The sequence below is a fragment of the Oculina patagonica genome, chromosome 9 (assembly GCF_052425735.1).
Source record: "Oculina patagonica isolate OP01 chromosome 9, crgOcupat, whole genome shotgun sequence".
Taxonomy (NCBI): Eukaryota; Metazoa; Cnidaria; class Anthozoa; order Scleractinia; family Oculinidae; genus Oculina; species Oculina patagonica.
In genome coordinates, this window is record NC_135766.1 from 23,706,575 (window position 1) to 23,720,778 (window position 14,204).

The following is a 14,204-nucleotide window of genomic DNA, read 5'->3' on the forward strand; positions in this document are numbered from 1 at the left end:
TCAGGTTTTTTATAATCGCAATTCTAGACTTCGTGGTAACTTTTAATGTTTATATAGTTTTTCCTGCAGTTTTTAGCTTCACTGTTTACAGAAGAAAAGTGGAAAAACTATGTTTCAGATGATTCGATTTAATGTTTAGTGTTATGTTTAAGGCTTTGTGTCTCATCCTATACAAAAGCTTAATGGCGCAGCTTCTTGTGAAGAACACATTAGCGTTTTCGCAGACAGAATACACTTTTCGTGCGCTCTTTGCGTTCGACGCGTACACCAAAACGCAAGATACTTAAAACGATCCTTCAATCTTAAATTGACATATCAAAATCCTTACCTGACTTGGTTTCGAGTTAAGGGAAATAAAACAAAGAAATTGTACTATAGAAATAGGCCTAAAAGGTATGACTTACCTTTAGTTACCAGCCTAAAAGTTACGACTTACCAAAATAATCCACAGCAAAATCAAAATACTGTGTACTTGTTTAATATATTGCGCTCATGCTTTCAATCAAAGGGTTTTGATGTGCAGCCTTGAGGTTAACGCCCAAAACTTTTGAAAGGAAATCTTTACAGCTTACAATGAGCCTCTTTGAGCTCCGGCGGAAAAATTAACATAAGTGAAAAATAGATTACGTAACTCTTAGCTTCGACAAACATAAACTTTCAATAATGTATTACATATAACTTTGCCATTACAAAGTTTGCCATTACTTTTTATATTACAGTGTAGCATTACATTTCAAATATATCTCAAACAAACAGCGAAATGAAATAAAACTGGACAGCATAGTTGTTCAACATAGTTTGTTTTAACGTTTTCACCCAGAGATAACCGCACCGGATTTAACGCTAAAATCATTTGTCGGGGACTCATAATTATCACTTTACAAATACTTCTCCCTAAGCTCACGAAATTGTACACAATGCTCGAGGAATAAAGTCCTAGCTAACGAGTATCTTTTGTGATTCCTCACAGACTACAAGTAAATAATTTCAATACAATAAATAAAGAGCAATGACGTACTTTCAGTCAGTACTTCGAGCAGGAAATCGCTAATTAAAAGCAAAACCCGAAACTTTTCGTCTGAAAAAACAGTCTTGCACGGAAAGCAAGCAAGGCATTTCTCGTTGCGATATCGGTCTTAGAATGGTTTTCCCGCAGGTCATTGCAGGGTTTCGTGGTCTTCTGGACCTGATCGGTCTTCCCATGAATCTACTGGTTATACTGACTATCGTCTTGGAAAGAAGATTTCACGTGATGCGATATATTTTACTCGCCAGTCTCGCAGCGTCAGACGTTCTCTTTTTAGTTCTCGCAAACTCATTTCTCATCGCCAGCACTGCACAAGAAAGATGGCTGTACGGCAAAACAATGTGTAATCTCAATCCGTTCTTTGTGTTATACTTTTACATTAACACAGTTCTTCATCTGATAGCTGTGTCTTACGAGCGATACAGCGCCATCGTCAAATCCCCGATGACGTACGATGGTACGATTACCAAGAGCAGAGTGGTGTTAATGATTTTCATCTGGGTAGCACCGATCCCGTTGTCCATCGGTCCTTTCGTCGGTTTGGGGCAGTATGTCTACAATCCAGAAGTCTTCTCTTGCGAACAGAAGTGGGCAGTTCAAAGTTATGATGCTGCAAGGAACACAGCGTTCTTGGCCATTCTCACCCTCGTAGTGCCTCTTCTGATAACCGTGTTCCTGAACTGGTCAGTCTTCAAGGCAGCAAAAGCTCTGCAACGAAACGAAGTGCAAGTGGGGGACCTAGCGGGTTCTGAAATGCCTGAAAACCAGTTGCAAGAAATGTCAAGGAGAAGGAGCGAACGGAAGGCAGCTGTCGATGTCTGCATTATCATCGCGGCGTTTATGGTGTGCTTTCTTCCCGCTTGGATTGTAGGAATCTGCCGTCACTTCAAGAATCTCGACATTCCAGCCAAGCTTGTACTTGGCACCAATGCTATATTTCACGAAAGTGCCCTGTGCAACCCCATCATCTATTCCATCCGGAAACGGGAATTTAGAGCCGGGGTAAGGAATGTGCTCAGGCGGATGGGAGTCTTTGGAAACACTAACGACACCAACAATGACGAGATTGGCATGAACAACTTTGCATTCAGAGCCATCCTAGGCACAGGAACCTCCGCTGCAAGACCAACAGCACCACAGGCAACCCAGGATCAGGGTGAAAGATTTTATGGCAGCACAGAAAGAACTGAATTTCCTCTCCCGAAAACTCACGTTTCTCCGATTCCAGAGATCACTGAATGACTGAGCCCAGTTTAAACGAAACAGCACAATAAGGTCCCACCGCACAGGTATGGACGGGTGACTGTTTCTATGTAAAATGTCAAGGAAGTAATTGTCCGTTACATTGTTCGCACTTCAGTGAAAATATTGAGTTGTAGAGTGATGCTGTAATGTTCAGTAAAAGCCAAAAGAGTCGGTGAATTACTGACAACCAGAAATTTCAAAGTTTACCTCTTTACTTAGTATTGACGTGACAAAAGTATAAGTTATATTTTCTTTTACCGACATTTCTAAAATTCAAGTGGCAACTATAGAAACATGTCTGGTTCACGCGCTGTAACCTTTGCCTTATTTTGCGGATTTTGTTCATTTGTTATTTCGTGCAACAGTCAATCGTCAGAAGAATTAATGTTAAAACTGTAACTGTGATTTGATTTATGCCGAGAAGATGAATAAACTGTGTTACTAGTTCAGCTCTGTGTGAGAGGTTTTTTGGATCTCCGAATATTCCAAATCGATCCCCGGTCAAAGACGGCGGAGCTTGGGAGAGGGGTGGGCGCTTAAGCCCCCAACCCCAATATTGCGGAAAAATAACGACTTACTAAGAGAAGGGTCTCTTGAGCGCCCCCCCCCCCCACATCAAGACACTAGTCAGCCCCCCCCCCCTCCCCCCCACCCCCAATTGGAAGAATGCTCCGCCTGTCCCTGCCGGTATCCAGAAATTAGTGACGAATGCCTACGCCCCTGAAAGCCAAGAGTTGCTTAGAGTGAACTCCCTCCCAAATCGTGTCCGTGCTTTTTTGCTCGTCAAGTTTACCTTCCCGTTCCTACAAATCTGAGCGTAACAAAACTAAACCAAATATTGTATCGAAATTCATTTTGTCAAGTTAAGAGTTTGTTGGAACGTTTCTTGTGTCCAAGTTAACCAAACCACAAAAAAAAAATCTTCCACAGTTAAAACATTCTGCCATTATTTGCCATGACTTTGTTTTTATATTGGCTAATCTCTGTTATTTTACCCCGTGGGTGCCCTTACATCAAATTGGAGGACGAAGAAAAAATAATCTTTAGTTACCTGCTGACGTAGCATCTTTTGTTTTTTTCGCGAACTGTGCACCCTGGGAACGAGGTTAATAACTATAGTTGTTATGGCACTGATTTGACGTCTTTTGACGCAATATGATGGCATGCGTGTGTAGCCTTTTATTTGATCAGTTTTGACATCTCCAATACTTTTTTAGGTTTCTTTGGGGCTGATGTGCTCAGCATATGATTAACTCTTTGCCTAGTTCCTGTACGGCTTTTTTCCAGGCCTTCACGGTATTGCTGACGTCACTACACGTTTCGGTGACGTATTCGCTCGTACCACGGGTTAAGCGCAACGAAATAGAGGCTTAGAAACTAGGCAAATTAACTATTACAACAGTAAACACGGCCCTTTAGCAATAACGTAAACATCGTTTTATTTATATTAGTTTAATAGATTCATACAGCTTTTTGTAAACAATCTTTCACGCCTTCATACTACGTTAACCTTAAAAATTCCAAGTGACCAACATCTAAATTCTCCTGTCAACATCGATACATTGTGAAGCAGACAGGTAAAGGGAATAAAGAAATTCATCAACTATATTCAGAAGCTTCTGCTATATTGTCCTGATGTAACACCAAGTAAATAAGTTGTGGCACTGATTTGACGTCTTTTGACGCAAAAAGACGGCGAGCGTTTGTAGCCTTTTACTTGATCAGTTTTGACAACATCTTCAATATTTTTTGAAGTTTCTTTGCGACTGATGTGCTCAGCAATAGACCTCTTTAGCTACGTATGTTGCCATTGTAGATCATGTGATGCCCTCCAGAGAATTGTTCCTTGGTCTTTCTGGAAATTTTTCATTTATTTCCACGTGAATTTGTGCGAATTTGAAAGAAATAATTCTCATGGGTAGCATCACATGGTATACAATGGGACAACAAACAAACGAAGCTAAAGAGGTCAATTGATTAACTCTGCCTAGTTCATGTACGGCTTTTTTCCCAGGCCTTCACGGTATTGCTGACGTCACTACTCGTTTCGGTGACGTACCACGTGACCCGAAACGGGTTGACCGCAACGCAGATAGAGGCCTAGGAACTAGGCAAATTAACTCTTACAACAGAAAAAACGCCCTTTTAACAGTAACTTAAAACATCGTTTTATTTATATTACTTCATTAGATTTATACAGTTTTTTTTTAAACAATCTTTCACGCCTTCATACTTCGTTAACCCTTAAAATTCCAAAAGTGACCAACATCTAAATTCTCCTGTCAACATCGATACATTGTGAAGCAGACAGTTGACACAAGTAACAATAAAAGAAATGTATGGAAATTTGTATGGAGAGATCATGATATTCTAAGATTGGGACTAAGATGAATAAGTGGGCGGGGGGGGGGGGGGGTGATACTGTAAATGTGACCGAGTGGTCGTTGTTCTGTTTAGGGGCTTGGCACGGCTTGCGGTGTTTACATCTAAAATGAGTGACCTCCGTTCGAGTTTTGTTGTTGTTGTTGTTATTGGAAACACAGTCAACGGTGTCAACTTAATTCTGTGGATGAAACCCTAGTGTGTGACTACTCAAAGTTCTCTTTAAGGTTCGAGAAATCGGGCCAGACCGCTCTACCGCATTTTCTCGATTTAACGCCGGGTCAGGAACGCCACGTTTCCAAGTTAAAGTTGTAAATACCCCACTCAAGCATTTATTCGAGGAATAATTAACAACTATTCACCGACGTGGAGGTGGCTAGTGGTGGATATTTACCGAGCCGCGAAGCGGCGAGTTAAATACATGTATCCAGCACTAGCCACTGACACTGAGGTGAATAGTTGTTTTAGTATATACGCGAACAGTGAGATAAAATAGCCCGAAAGGATGGTTTTTGGACTAGTTTATTCCGTTCAAGTGCACAGTTTTCGCGCGCGAGTTGCTCGGAGGTGAAAAGCAAAGGATATTCCGAGTTTGAGTAGCCAATCAGCGCGCGCCAAAAACGCTATCCACTGTTTGAGTATTTACTAATAAGCTTAATTCCTTGTCCCCGGTGGGGGACAGGGTCAGGAGATCAAAGGCTGGTAACAGGTCCCAGTGAGAGCTACTGAACTCTCAAAAGTGCCGAGAAATGCCTACCGTCTCAAAAAGGTTCTGCCTGCAAGTCATATGTCACATCTCCACGTTTGGTGACCCTGGTAATACAGTGTAGCTATAAGGCAATGGCGAAAGGCGAGCTAGTACCTGTGACTAAGGGAAGGACACCGCTACAGAAAAACCCCGTTCTTCCAGGTTGGGGGGTTGGGCATGGGGCCAATCTCCCCATCCCGTAAAAGCAAGGTGATTACGGATGTATAATAGAGCGGTTTTCACTTGATTGTCGAAAGTAATTTGCGTTTACTTTGGTTTTACATTGCTACGCTTAGTGATTCGTTTAAAAATCTCTCGCCACTTTCTCAGCCAATCAGAACTTAAACCAAAACCAATCGTGTCTCGCTCGCGCAGGTTTTCCCGCGCTTCGTGTCGGCTACATGTATTTGCTTCGAGTTTTGATTGGTTCACTAGATTGTCTGCGTTCTTTGTGATTGGCCAGAGTAATTACTTTGGTTTTGGTTTTACGACACTCAATTGAAAACTACTCTAAACTGTAGGAATAATGACAAGGTTCATGTATGTCAAAAATATTGAAAACAAACTTCCCTAATAATCACCTGACTCCAAACAATTGCAGCAGTCAAATGAGCGCCTTGTCCACCAGGCCAAGTTTAAAATAAACGCCGGGGGGCGTTTAATCGAAAAATAGTATACAGTATATAAAATTACACAACAGGGCGATCAATTTAAAGGCCCGCATACACGCTGCAAAATTGCGTATAAAATTGTACCGTTTGTGATTTCAATCCAATGGTATACTTCGGGACTGTCACAAGAAATGTTGCGCGCACACGAATTGACACGTCATTTTATCATCCTTTAGACGCCAAGTAGCCTGCCTATATAGCAGGCGCATAAACGGGGGAGAGAAAAAGGAAGGGAGAATTCTCTCCCTCGCACACCCCCTAATAAAGTCGCTAAGTGTTGCACAGGGTATGAACAAGCTTTCTCTATTCCTGTCGGTCTACTGCAAGCCGTGAGGCGTGCCCCCAGTTAGGTTCAGAACCTAAAGTGCTGCTTCTGCAGTTCTTCTCCAGGTGGATTTGGGACGGCCTCTTTTCCTTTTACCCTCTGGTATCCATTACTTGAGAGCGACTTTAGCGATGTTAGTGGTTTCTCTGGTAGCACGCGACCGATCCAATGACGTCTCATTCCTCTGCTCCTGTAAAGGGACACGTAGCAGGGACAAAATCCCAACTTGCCCCCCCCCCCCCCCCCTTATGGGGAATTCAAAATGAAGACTTTTGGCCCTTGTGATGAAATGCCATCATGTATATTAAGCCTGAGTAGGGACATGTTGCCGCCACACGATCCAATAAAAGTTTCAGAAGCCTCAGCAGTGTCATTGAAATATTGCACGAGGGTAGGTGTTGCTGCAACATGTCCTTATAACATTTTCTCGTTTGTGTCCCTGCGACATGTCCTTGCTACATGTCTCTTCGTGTGTCAGAACCTTGAATGTGGCTGATGACGGTTTTCGGTATTTTCCAGACCTTGGGAGCTGCCTTAATATTTTGAAAACTTAAATTTTCAAAGTATTAAGTTGGCTCTAAACCCCTCTGATAGAATTTTTTAGCTTTGCCGAAAGTTGTATCCTGACATGCGGATCATAACTCAATAATAAAAAATAGGGTCACCGAGCTCAGTTTTGAGTTATTGGCGCTGAAGGCAAAAATTAATGGTCTTAACAGGTTATACTGTTGGTATGGTAACCACTAATATCAAGACAATTATCAATGATTACTAAGGCATTTTTTTCATTCCATTACTGTAATAGCAATTGTTGAAGTGTTGTAGTACTGAGCTTTAAAATATTTCGTTTGTGTCCTGTACCGTCCACTACTCCAAATAGCCTTTACATCTTGGAGGGCGTACAGCTAGTGTTGTTTGAACTATTGAACCAATTTAAAACTTTTTCAAGGAGCGTCATGATGGATTGGCATTCTGCGGGCGCTGTATAAAACATATTCAACTTAAATTTTTAGCGAGTCAAGGACGCGCTCCGATCGGCTCATTTTAACAAAATGGCGCAACGTAGGTTGCTAAGTTGCTTGTTTTGTTTCAGTGGGTGAGCTTTCCAGAGCAATTTATGATTTACACTGTTTCTTTATATTCACCTAATGGATGCATAACGTTTTGCTTGCTTTTTATTTTTTAAGGCTTCACTTTAACAAGAAATGTTGGTGTCAAAAAATCTCCTGGTTACCATTTTATAAACACAAACCTTCCAAAAAGAAGCCGTCAGCTTAACAAAGAAGCTTCCAGGCCTTGTTTGAAGGACGCCTTCAAAGACATCTTACTTGTTATTGTCTACAATTATCCATTCTATGACAGTATACCTCATCTGGTTGCTTTGTATAAACCTGCCTTCCCTAATCTGTTATTCTGCGGTCCGCCTGACAATACCTCGCGCCCAGGGATAGTCACGGTCGACATCATTCGCGGTTACCTGGGATACGAGTGCCTTGGCAGAGCAATACGGGAACATCCGGGATATAAGGGATATTTCTACAGCAATGATGACGTCATCCTGAAATATTGGAACTTCCCGGATTTTGATCAGGAAAAGACTTGGGAATCGTCCAGTTTGATTTCCTCTAAGTCTGTTACAGGCCCTGTGAGCTCAGAATGGCCTTGGTGGAAGACCTATTACGGCTTGAATAATTGCCGAAGAGCTTGCGAAGATGTAGCGAAAATGACCTTAGCGGAGAACAAACCTAACGGAGCTCATCTTTTAAATACTCTTTTAAAGAACGGTGATGGAACACTGCAATGCTTTGCCATTCGCTCGGACGTTTTTTAACATTCCTCAAACGCACGCCACAGCGTTTTCAATTCTTTCAAAAACGTTTTATAAACAAAAGGTCTTCCTGGAAATTGCTGTACCGACTATAAATCGTTTTCTGGAACGAAAAGAGGACATAGGTCGCCTCCCTGGCCGCTATATCCGATATTATAAAGGTGGAGCTCGGGCTTCTGATAGCAGGGTTTTCTGGCATCTTTTCTTCACGAACGATGAGTATTTGTTTATTCATCCTTTTAAACTCCACGGGAGAGAACTCGATAATAAGTTCAACTTTGTCATGTTTAAGTTCTTTCTGATAGAGAGAGTCAAAGCATTGACAAACTGTAATCCAGATGCCGTACCGAAATAATTCGATTTAGCGCTCTCCTTCTATAAAGCAGCCTAGCCTAGTCTCGGATGGCCTCAATCATTTATCACGGGTTTTTTAAAACTCTTTTTAAGTACCGTTACTTCTAAATTTGGTCAAAACCAAAGACAAGTCAATTTGTTTTTAACCATTGCATGTTTTTTTTTAAGGCGACGTATAGAGGATCAATTTTCGGCGCTCATTTCGACATTTAAAATTACTTCACGTTTTTCACAAATGCTTAATGATGAAGCTTCTTTGAAACGCCTACCTTGTTAATTTCTCGTAAGAAAACATATGTCGTTTGATATATTTTCCCAAACACAAAATGTCGAGGAGCTGAAAACTTGATCCCTGTGTGAATAGTTTAACGACAGATATTCTTGTGACTGAAATAACTGAAGATGCCTGCTACGTGTGTTTTGATTGGCTTACAGCTGTTACCTATTATAACGATACACCACGTGAAAATTGCACCCACGACGCCAATTGCCAATACGTGTTCAGTGTTCTTGTAAAGTACCACTTGACGTCTTGCTTGGCATAGAAAATTTCAAGCCAATGAAAACTTAACTGTTCCCTAATTAGTTTGACTTTTTATATATAGCATATCCAATAAAATTTATTGTAACATCTGTGCGTTTGTTTGATATACTTCACGAAGATTATGCCTTGAAAAGTAATCATGTGTTTTTGATTTCGCAAATCAGGGGTAAGGGAAAATATTATACTAAAATTATTTCGATTTTAGTTCTGACCTATTTAGGTGGAACTTGACGCGAAGCATATAGCTCAGGAATTAAAATTCCTGAAAATGTGAAAGAAAAAATGTGAAAATAAATGTGAATTGAAATTCACATTTGTTCGTAAACATACAGTTCACACCTTACAAAGGCTCATTTAATATGTACAAAAAAAGTACCTTTTGTATGAAATAACAACTGACTTGTTATTCTTAAAATAATTTCCATTTGATCTCTGGAATTTTTCATGGTTGTTTGAGAACTGAAGTCCTTTGAGTATCTTTTGTAATTCCTCACAAACAGAAAGAAAAAGTGTTTCCATATCGGGTTCTTCATTGTTTTCCAATTTACATAACTGGCGACACGCAACAAGAAGGAAATAACTATTCAAAAGGCAAAAAAACCGAGACTTGTCGGCAGCAGAAACTGTCCTGAAAGCGAGCGATTGTGATTTCCATTTAAAAATGGTTTTTCCGCAGGTCATTGCAGGGTTTCGTGCTCTTATGGACGTGATCGGTCTTCCCATGAATTTACTGGTAGTAATGACGGTCGCCTTGGAAAGAAGATTTCATGTGATGCGGTATATTCTGCTCGCCAGCCTCGCAGCGTCAGACTTTCTCTTTTTAGTTCTCGCAAACTCATTCCGCATTGCCAGCACCGCACAAGAAAGATGGCTGTACGGCCAAACAATGTGTTATCTCAATCCCTTCTTTATGCTATACTTCTACCTTAACACAGTTCTTCATCTGATAGCCGTGTCTTACGAGCGATACAGCGCCATCGTCAAATCCCCTATGACGTACGATGGTACGATTACCAAGAGCAGAGTGGTGTTAATGATTTTCATCTGGGTAGCACCGATCCCGTTGTCCATCGGTCCGTTCGTCGGTTGGGGGCAGTATGTCTACAATCCAGAAGTGTTCACTTGCGAACAACTGGCAGTTCACCGTGATTTTGCTGCAGGGATCATAGTTTTTTTTACCGTTCTCAGCTTCGTTGTTCCCTTCCTGATAATCTTGCTCCTCAACTGGTTGGTCTATAAGACGGCAAACGCGCTGCAGCAAAACGTGGTACAGGTCGGACATCTTGACGGTTCTGATATGTCTGCAACCCAGTTGCAAGAGATGTCAAGGAGTAGGAGCGAACGAAAGGCAGCTGTCGATGTTTGCATTATCATCACGACGTTTTTGGTGTGCTTTCTTCCCGCTTGGATTGTAGGAATCTGCCGTCAATTGAAGAATCTCGACGTGCCAGCCAAGCTCGTACTTGGTACCAATGCTATCTTTCACGCTAGCTCCATATGCAATCCGATTATCTACTCCGTCCGGAAACGAGACTTTCGAGCCGGGGTAAAGACTATGTTCAGGCGGATGGGAGTCTGTAGAAGCCCTAACGACACTAGCAATAACGAGATTGGTATGAACAACTTCGCATTCAGAGCCAACCTCAGCACAGAAACCTCCACAGCAAGACCAACTGCACCACAGGCAATCCAGGGTTATGATGAAAGATTTCCTGGTAGCACAGGACGAACGGAATTGACCTTCCCAAGAAGTCGCCTTTCTCTGATTCCAGAGATCACTGAATATGACTGAGCCCAGCTTATATGAAACATCGCAATAAGGTTCCATCGCACAGGTATGCATGGGTGACTGTTTCTATGTAAAATATTATATAAGAAAAAAAAATTTCCGTGTCTGTTATATTGTTAGCACTTAATTCAGCGAAAATATTGATATTTAGAAATATTGTAGCTGGTTTTATCAGCTAGTCTAACCTAGCCATATATTATTCTCTTGGTATGTAAACCGTTTTTTTTAAGCTGTGAAGGTACTCCTCAACATTGTAAAAAGAAAAGTTACATTTTACTATTAAACTACTCGACCTCGTTTTCTTTGAGCGAATAGACAACGAAGCGCAGCCGAGTTGACCATCGCTCATAGAAAACGAGGTCATGTAGTGTAATTGTTTTATAATAGTAGTTACTCATAAATTTAAAGGATTACAGTTCAAAACCTGCAATTTTATGTACTTTTAAGCCAAAATTCAATAATAAGTGTCCCTTATACGAGCGTGCGATCGTGTTCTATCAGCGATTCAAGGTAGTTCACCATCAATCTTTTTTAAGATCCTGATTGGTTTAGATTGATCACGTGACGCGATATGGTTTATTAGCAGAGAGACACAATCAGCCCATAGTTCCCGGCCGAAGAAAATACCCGGATAGAAAGTACTCGTCCGTGATTTTTTTTATAGAAACACGTATAGTTCGGGTGCTGTAACTTTACCTTATTTCACTGATTTTGTTCATTTGTAGTTTCCACTGTGATAACTGTTTATTTAGCTGATGCAATAATTTATCAACCGTCTGAAGTATATAACTGTAGAGGCTGTGTATTTGTGATTTGATTTATTCCGAGAAGAGGGATATATAAACTACGTGAGAAGTTCAGTTCAGTCCTGTCTGAGAGCTTCTCTTTTGTCTGTCCGAATCGATCCCCGGTATCCAGAAATTAGTGAAGGATTTCTACCTCCTTGTAAGCCAAGAGTTGCTTTAGAGAGTTTACCTTCTCAAAGATGTGTTTATTTTTACGATGTCAAACTCAGCTTCCCATTTCAACGAAGGAAAACTAAATCTAAACTAAATCTCGGATCGAAATTCATTTTTCAAGTTAGTTAGCACGTTTTCTTGTGGGCCAGTTCACGAAACCACAATAGAATCCTCCGCAGCTAATAATAACAATAATAATAATAAGCGAATGTTTATCCAGGATAACCCTTCAGTACATGCGTACTGTTATCAACGGGGTCCTGCTAATTAAAAATTTAAAATTTAAAAAGTATTAAAACAACAGGCTGCAATTAAATTGATGGGAACTGAATGGGTCAAACAAAGAATGTGGAGAAAAGAAGGTAAACTTGGTTCAAATTAGCTAATCTTGTTTTGAAGTATTGACCAGTATTGTTGCATGGTAATTGGAGTACTGCATGGTAGCAGAATCCCCGCACGCGCCGATGGCGCGCGCGAGCGGAGTATACACACCTAAGCGAAATCAGTCGGGGGAATAAGTGCCGCTTTTGGCAAATCTTCGTTGAAGCACTCGAATAGTTTTCGAATTATTCATCCAATCAAAAACTAGCGCGAGCGCTCACGAGTACTCCGAAAGCAATTGCGTGTACAAATCGTCAGGTTGCTTAGCAACTTCTGGGACGAAAACCGCGGGCTCAGTCACTTCTCGGAGAAGTGATGTCACCATGTATCAACTGGCACTTGTTCCCTCGACTGAAATGGACAACTCTATCATGCCGAGAAATTTTGGTCATGACGTAAGCGTATGACTGACCTTACGGATTCAGGGGGAGGGGAGTGAGGAGTCCAAGCAACCGGATGGGGAAGTGAATGCCTTCTCTTTGTATCCCTAAGCTTGTATCTTTGATATTGCTATGGTTAATTTACAGCTGACCAGTATCACATGACCATATCGAGGGCTCAGGTGTACAACTTATCGACGTCGTGTATTTTTTTAAGCTGGCCGCTGATCAGGCTGTAAGCGGAATTTCTGGGATTCGAGTCAACGATTTTGAGAAGTTATGTTTAACTAACTTCAATGACAGTATTTTCAATCAGTATTTCCATAGATTTTAACGAACTAGCAAAATATGTGCGGAGCTCCGCTAGGCTTGGCTAAATCTATATATTAATTTAAAACATTTTGCTGATGATTCTTTGAACCAGAGACTTTTGTGCCACGATATGTTTTCAACTTAGAAAACCTTTGACGGGAAATCATTATTACTTTGGAAAAACTTCTCCCGGACTCAGGGAATTAAACATTGTTCGAGAGCTGAAGTCCTTTCAAAGTCTTTTGTGATTCCACACAAACTGAAAGTGAAACCGTTTCCCTGTGCGGCTTCCGATTCTTATTTTACCAATTTACACCTAAAATAAGATGTTTTGAAAATGAGAGCACTGACCTATAGTTCAGAAACAGTTCTGAAAGCAAGTGAGTACCGAACCTTAACAATCGTTTTTCAAGCAATAAACCTTTTATTTCCAATTTCAAAATATCGATTCTCTCTCTATATATATATATTATGCGCTTCATAAGGACATGCCTCGAGCCGATGATTTTGTTTCTTCTCCTTAACTTGCAGCAGTGGCATGTATTCACACTGTTTTCAGAAATTTGATTTTCAACTTTTGAAGCCACCTGTTCTTTTGAGAAGCTTTTTTAAACTTTTTTTTGGGGTTTTCAAACAGAATTTAGCTCGTGGATATTTGTTCTAATCTCGGGTTTTGTACATACACATTTGAGGTCAATCTAAAAGTTTCGTTCGTGCCGACTTTTCTCGAGTTTTAATCATTGTGTTTCAAATGTTTGGCGTCAGTTCAAAGACTTTAGTTTCCATTATTATACAGACTGCATGTCAAGAACAACACATTTATGTTTTTTGCAGATGTCATTTTCCTTTACCAAACATGGAATTCATTCTTCTTGAAAAGGCTAATCTCTATACATTTAAATTCTAACACTTATTTCTCTTTAAAAAAATATTTTTTTAAAAAAATGTTCGGAATCTGAGGGGAATGAAATTAAACACAAGAAATTGAAAAAAAAGAGAAGACGGCTGAAATCAGGTTAGATTGCAAGCTATACTCAAAGTCATTCTTTTCAGCTGAATAGGCTGATTTCGATACATTCAAATTCTAACAAACGCTTATGGTTCCGAGTCTAAATGAAATGAAACAATAGAATTGTTTATCCATCTCTCATCCTCGAGCCAAGATAAAGTTATAATATATCATAGTAGACCTTAGAGTTGTGACTTGCCTTTTACTTTTACCATAAGATTACTAACAAAATCTGCAGCAAAATGTCAAA

General features: G+C 40.5%; 2 protein-coding genes and 1 pseudogene across 2 annotated transcripts; all 3 read left to right on the forward strand.

The window, feature by feature from the left end:
* On the forward strand, positions 1–2,610 carry LOC144666899 (octopamine receptor beta-1R-like). The gene has a single exon (XM_078528336.1). It carries the CDS (start codon positions 1,142–1,144, stop codon positions 2,267–2,269), a length of 1,128 nt encoding a protein of 375 aa, XP_078384462.1. The 5' UTR covers positions 1–1,141; the 3' UTR covers positions 2,270–2,610.
* A 4,840-nt stretch (positions 2,611–7,450) lies between these two features.
* LOC144666652 (uncharacterized) lies at positions 7,451–9,501 on the forward strand (annotated as a pseudogene).
* Positions 9,502–9,741: 240 nt separating this feature from the next.
* On the forward strand, positions 9,742–10,916 carry LOC144666653 (octopamine receptor beta-1R-like). The gene has a single exon (XM_078528045.1). The coding sequence runs from the start codon at positions 9,786–9,788 to the stop codon at positions 10,914–10,916; it is 1,131 nt and encodes a 376-aa protein (XP_078384171.1). The 5' UTR covers positions 9,742–9,785.
* The last annotated feature ends 3,288 nt before the right edge of the window (positions 10,917–14,204 follow it).

Bases quoted from the DNA above. Each gene is read 5' to 3' on its own strand.
- LOC144666899 (XM_078528336.1), top strand. From the start codon at position 1,142: ATGGTTTTCCCGCAGGTCATTGCAGGGTTTCGTGGTCTTCTGGACCTG.
- LOC144666653 (XM_078528045.1), top strand. From the start codon at position 9,786: ATGGTTTTTCCGCAGGTCATTGCAGGGTTTCGTGCTCTTATGGACGTG.